General features: G+C 48.3%; 1 protein-coding gene across 1 annotated transcript in view; it reads left to right on the top strand.

The window, feature by feature from the left end:
- Positions 1–3,321: 3,321 nt before the first annotated feature.
- LOC115458847 (protein mono-ADP-ribosyltransferase PARP10-like) overlaps positions 3,322–6,000 on the top strand; it is a gene marked incomplete at its 5' end in the record, with an annotated part of 48,078 nt that continues 45,399 nt past the window's right edge. The window contains 3 exon segments of the mRNA XM_030188673.1: positions 3,322–3,607; positions 3,609–4,185; positions 4,622–4,831. Coding sequence (XP_030044533.1) covers positions 3,322–3,607; positions 3,609–4,185; positions 4,622–4,831 — 1,073 coding nt within the window.

The following is a 6,000-nucleotide window of genomic DNA, read 5'->3' as shown; positions in this document are numbered from 1 at the left end:
TAGATCTGATGGCGTCATCGGCCAATTGCCAAGTGCCGCGCTTTTTCAGCAGAGGACGGGACCCTCGATCTCTGGGAGTAGATGCTCTTCTCCAACAGTGGCCGACACAGGAGCTCCTCTATGTGTTCCCACCCTGGCCCATGTTGGGCAGGGTGCTAGGCCGGGTGGCAAAGCATCCGGGCCAGATAATTCTGGTGGGTCCAGACTGGTCCAGACATCCCTGGTATGCGGACTTGATCAGGCTCTCAGTGGACGGACCTCTGCGACTGCCAGCGGAGCAGGGCCTGTTGCATCAGGGTCCCGTGCTGTTGGAGGATCCCTCCCACTTTGGTCTTACGGCCTGGCTATTGAGCGGCAGCGTCTGAGGAAGAAAGGCTTCTCAGACAAGGTCATCGCCACTATGCTGAGAGCGAGGAAGCGCTCTACTTCTACTGCTTACGCCAGGGTTTGGCGTACCTTTGCATCGTTGTGTGAGGCAGGCTCTCTTTCTCACTTCACTGCTCCAATTTCTTCAGTGTTGGCGTTCCTGCAAGAAGGTCTGGAGAAAGGCCTGTCGCTCAGTTCCTTTAAGGTCCAGGTAGCGGCTCTGGCTTGCTTCAGGGGTCGCCTGAAGGGGGCTTCCCTGGCCTCGCAGCCAGATGTGGTGCGCTTTCTCAAGGGAGTTAATCACCTACGCCCTCCTCTGCGCTCGGTGGTGCCTCCGTGGAATCTCAATCTAGTGCTTAGAGCCTTGCAGAAGCCGCCTTTTGAACCCTTGTCGAGGGCATCTCTGAAAGATCTGACGTTGAAAGCAGTCTTTTTGGTGGCTATCACTTCAGCCAGACGAGTTTCTGAGCTCCAGGCGCTATCATGTCGAGAGCCCTTCCTGCAGTTCACAGAGGCAGGAGTGTCTGTTCGCACGGTGCCTTCCTTCCTGCCCAAGATTGTTTCTCATTTCCATGTGAATCAGCAGCTCTGTCTTCCTCCTTTCGTAGGGAGGACTACCCAGAGGAGCACTCTGCTTTGAAATATCTAGATGTGAGACGAGTCATCATCAGATACTTGGAAGTGACCAATGATTTCCGGAAGTCAGATCATTTGTTTGTGCTGTTCGCAGGTCCTCGTAAGGGTCTGCAGGCATCCAAGCCTACAGTGGCACGATGGGTCAAGGAAACTATTGCAGCGGCTTATGTGGCCGCGGGGAAGATGCGGCCTATCCAGCTGAAGGCTCACTCCACTAGAGCACAGGCGGCCTCGATGGCAGAGGCCGGGTCCGTCTCCTTGGAAGAGATTTGTAAGGCGGCAACTTGGGCATCGGCTCATACCTTCTCCCGTCATTACCGCTTGGCTGTGGCTGCTCGGGCGGAAGCCCGGTTTGGAGCTTCAGTGTTGCGGTCAGGGATTTCTATGTCTCGCCCTGGGTGAGTACTGCTTCTGTACATCCCACCAGTCTATGGATTGATCAGCATGATGATATGGAAGGTAAAATTATGTATCATACCTGATAATTTTCTTTCCATTAATCATAGCTGATCAATCCATAGCCCCTCCCAGATATCTGTACTGTTTATATTCTGGTTGCATTTCAGGTTCAAGTTTAGTCTTCAGTTCCTGTTCAGGAGGATCTTCGTGTTCAAGTTTTTTCGATTGAATTCTTCTGGAGTTGAGACGATTTTGTGTTACAGTGAGTTGCTGCATTCCTCTCCCCTCCGTTTTACGGGGCTGGATTGAGACCTAAATTCTGCCGGCGCTCCCTCCCGCTTCGTGCGGCAGTAGGGTAGCATTATATCCCTCCCGCTTCGGCGGTGTTAGGGTCAGCCAGCTCCTCCCGCAGTTGCAGTCGCAGGATAAGCCAGATCCCCCCGCATCGGCGGGTGTGGTGTCCCTCCCCAGCTCCACGGGGATGAGCTGGACGGATTCCCCTCCCCCACTTGTGTGGGGATGAGCGGGTTGATTCCCCTCCCCCGTTTCGGCGGTGGTGAGCTGGGCAGAGTGTCCCTTCGTGGGTGTAATTCTCTAAGTGCTGAGTCCTGCGGATGGAGCTTTGATATCGACATACTGAGGAGTTTCCGGCAGCTCATGACCACATTAGGGAGCAAAAGGATTGCTCTCTATCTCCACCTGCTGGTAGATGGACACAACCCACCAGTCTATGGCTTGATCAGCTATGATTAATGGAAAGAAAATTATCAGGTATGATACATAATTTTACCATGTAAGGCTCCCAAATTCCCAAAATGAGGAGTTAAGAGTTTAAAAGCAGCCTCAAATAGGTGAGCTTTTAGCCTAGATTTGAAGATGGCCAGAGCTGGAGGTTGGCGGACTGATTCAGGAAGTCTATTCCAGGCATATGGTGCAGCAAGATAAAAGAACAGAGTCTGGAGTTGGCAGTGGAGGAGGAGGTACCGATAAGAGAAACTTACCTGATGAATGGAGTTCCTGAGGAGGAGTATAGGGAGAGAAGAGTGGAGAGGTACTGAGGAGCACTTGTAAGTCAATAAGAGGAGTTTGAACTTGTTTGCGATAACGGATAGGGAGCCAATGAAGTGACATTGAGGAGAGGGCTAATGTGAGCATAGCGACACTGGCAAAATATAAGTCGTGCAGCAGAATTTTAAACAGATTGAAGGGGAGAGAGATGGCTAAGTGGGAGACCTGTGAGAAGCAAGTTTCAGTAGCCTAAGCGAGAGGTGATAAAAGTATGGATAAGGGTTTTGGCCATATCACAATTTGTACTTCCCTAAGTGCCTTAGGTGAGTGGTGCTTATCTGGGTAGGAACTGCTGCTTATGTGTCTAAGTGCTACCAATCCAGCAACCTGCCTTTTGAAATGGTTAACTCTGGCCATATCACAATTTATACATCCAAGCGGTTCACTGTATAGACTTTTCTGAATATTGACCCCCCCCCCCCCCCCCTATGGTCTTTCCCTGCATGGAGATTTCTAACCAGTAAACAGAATAAAATTTCAATCAAATGAACATGTCATCAGCAGCAGAAAACCCTAAGACAATGAGAAAATTCTCTTAGCTGTAGCTCAGAGCACCCCCCCCCCCTTCCAGGGAAGATTTACACTGCACCTGTTTGCAAAATAAAAAAAAATAGCAAGGTCTATCTCTACTATCATGAAAGAAAAGCCTGTGTAAAATAGAGCCATTCTCATAAAACAGTAACTGGGAGGAGGGCATGCATGAGTGCTCCAGGGACACATGCAAGCCAGACCTTTCCTGTTTGTGTGTTACCCTGTTCTCATTGGTTTCATAAAGTACTAAATGTCATAAGCTGTCTGATCTCTGGGCGCTGTCTGACTATGGCAGGGTGTTTTTTTTTTCTCTTTCCCCAGCTGTGGAGCGGGTGTTGAAACAGGAACATACACTGCAGGAACGTCTGCTCAAAGTCTCCCCATACTACGACTTCCTTCAGCTGACAGAAGAGCTGCTGGTGCAGGCTCCAGCTCAACCTTTGTCGCCACTACACGAGGATGTTGCAGTTCCTGAGTCCAATTTCATCAACATCACAGAGCCTATGAAGCTTCAGCTGCTAATCAGGAGCCCAGTGCTCCAGGAGTTGCGAGCCGCCTTCCCAGATGTCACTGTGGAGACAGATGAGAATGGCGTGCAGATATGTGGCTGATGCAGTACGGAGGAGAGAGCTGCAGAACCGCCTTCTGGAGTTCCTGCGTGGTATAGTTCAGGCTCACGTGCCCATGGATGCCCAGACTGTGACCCTGCTGCAGTGCACAGATGTGCAGGCACATCTGGATCAGCTTCTGAAGCAGAGACATCTGGTAGCCACATTTGAGGCCTTGGACTGCGTACTGACGCTGAGTGCAACCTCTGGCCCGGCCCTGTCTGAGGCTCGCTCTCTGCTGCTGGAAGCTCTGTGCAAGTTCAGTGTGCCTGTGTCGGATGAGCACGTGGAGATCCTGAGCTCACAGGAGTGGCAGGAACTACAGGGCACCTTGTCCTGCTGCAGTATCACTTTGTCAGAGGCTGGTGACTGTGTGAAGGCCATCACCTTAAGAGATTTTATGCAGGAAAACACAGAGAAGATGCAGAGTTTCCTGGTGGACCAGGCACTGCAGGAGACGGTGGTTCCCATGGAGCCCTCAGTACTGCGCTACCTGCAGGTCTATTACCATGAGGTGTTGCAGGATTTACCTGTGACCATCATCCCTCTAGAGGGTAATGACATCACTGGATTCAGGGTGAGAGCCACGTCCATGAGACGGCAGCATTAATTAAAAGGAGGACCTTTGACCTGTTATTACTAATGATTTCTTTATATCAGACCTCATCTTGCTGGTCAGTTAGTTACCTCTCCTGTATAGACCAGAGGGACCTTATCTCTCTCATAATTCTCTCTCTGTGGCTTGTTTTCCCACATCTGTGTACATTAGTGGCATGTCTTGTTCTCTCATACCTGTATAGATTAGTGGTGGTTCTGTCTCTCTGTGTCTGTCTCTGTCTGTCTGTCTCTTGTATAGATTAGTGGTAGAGCTGTCTTTTCTCTCTCTCTTATTCTCTCCTACCTGTGTACATTACTGGTGGAGCTTCCTCTCTCCTCTTTCTCTTGCCTCTCAGGCATGTATAGATTAGTAGCAGAGCAGTCTCTCACCTCTGGCTTTTCTTACACTTTCACAGATCAGTGGGAATTCGTTTGCATGCCAGACTGCTGCAGAACTACTCCAGACATTAATCGGGAGCCTGATATCATACCCAGTGTCCCTGCGCCTGGCGGGGGTCTCTCGTTTTCTCTTGGATGAATGTGGTCAGCAGCTGCTCAGGCAGGTGGAGTCTCGGTTCCAGTGTGTGATAACTGGTAGACTGCAGTGGACGCCCCTCGAAACTGAGGTACTGAGCTACAGGGAATGATCTTTTCAGCTCAACATACTCTGAAATATTAGGGGTAGCTACTTCTGCCCTGGTTGTATTCTTGCAGTACCCACAGTAACTTACCCTTCATATCCTGACCTGCTGTTACAATTCCTAGTCTACAGTTTATTTACTTACTTTGTTAATTTGGCCTTGCAGTTTCTTCTGCTTGTTTGGGCTTGAAGCTGAATCTGGATGAGGGCTGGGTTTGAGCATTAAGACCCTTTATTCTCACCTGGGATTTTTCCACCTGGTCTTTATCCAAGTCATTGCAGCAGCCATTGATTCTTGATTTCAGCTACTAGGTATAAACATTTTGAGAGATCTGGAACTTTCTCTCCCCTTTCCTCCCCAGCCTGGCCTGGAAACACTGCAGCACTGCCAGTCCTGTCCTGGGAATCAAACTTGGAAAAGAAGTCCCTAGTTAAGTTGAAGTTGCAGGTCAAATTTATTTACTTAATATACCATAAATCCTAGTTATATCTCGGTGATTTACAGAAATAAAACAATATAAATCACATCCACCTAAAATTAGGAATTACATGTTAAGACATTAAAAACAGGAGTTCACTTAACTGCAGTTTGTATCCCTCGGTCTCAAGAAAACTTCTGAGTGCTCAATAAGGAAGACCCCTTCTCATCGGCATCCTTTCTCAAAACTCAGAAACGATCAAGTCAAGGCCAGAGAATAACAACTAGCTTTTAAGTTGGCTTAGACTTGATGAGGAATGATTCCAGATGTAGATTGGTTGGTTATGTGATCCATATCCGTGAAACAATGACCGCACAAGTCAGACACCTGATAGTGTCAAGTCGAACTTTGGTGAAGGAAAAGAAGACTAATAGGTTTTGTTGTAGTGAACACAATGAGCAATCAGGGTGTATGTAATCAGTAAGTCATAGAAAATCAAAATATGAGAGAGATCGCTGCTGTTTGTCAAACCACACTGGTTTCCTGTGGAAGCAAAGTCTATCTTAAATTGTGCATTTTGTTTCTTATAATATAGGGTGATAGTCCAGCTTATATGGAGAACTCTGACTTTATTATTGGATTGCAATAGATTTGAAAACAGCAAGACTCCTCCTTGTAGATTTATCATATACTAATCTGAAATGTGTTGTGTATAAATCTGTGTTCTCAGCCACCT

The sequence above is a fragment of the Microcaecilia unicolor genome, unplaced genomic scaffold (assembly GCF_901765095.1).
Source record: "Microcaecilia unicolor unplaced genomic scaffold, aMicUni1.1, whole genome shotgun sequence".
Lineage (NCBI taxonomy): Eukaryota > Metazoa > Chordata > Amphibia > Gymnophiona > Siphonopidae > Microcaecilia > Microcaecilia unicolor.
This window is presented reverse-complemented; position numbering and strand designations above follow the sequence as displayed.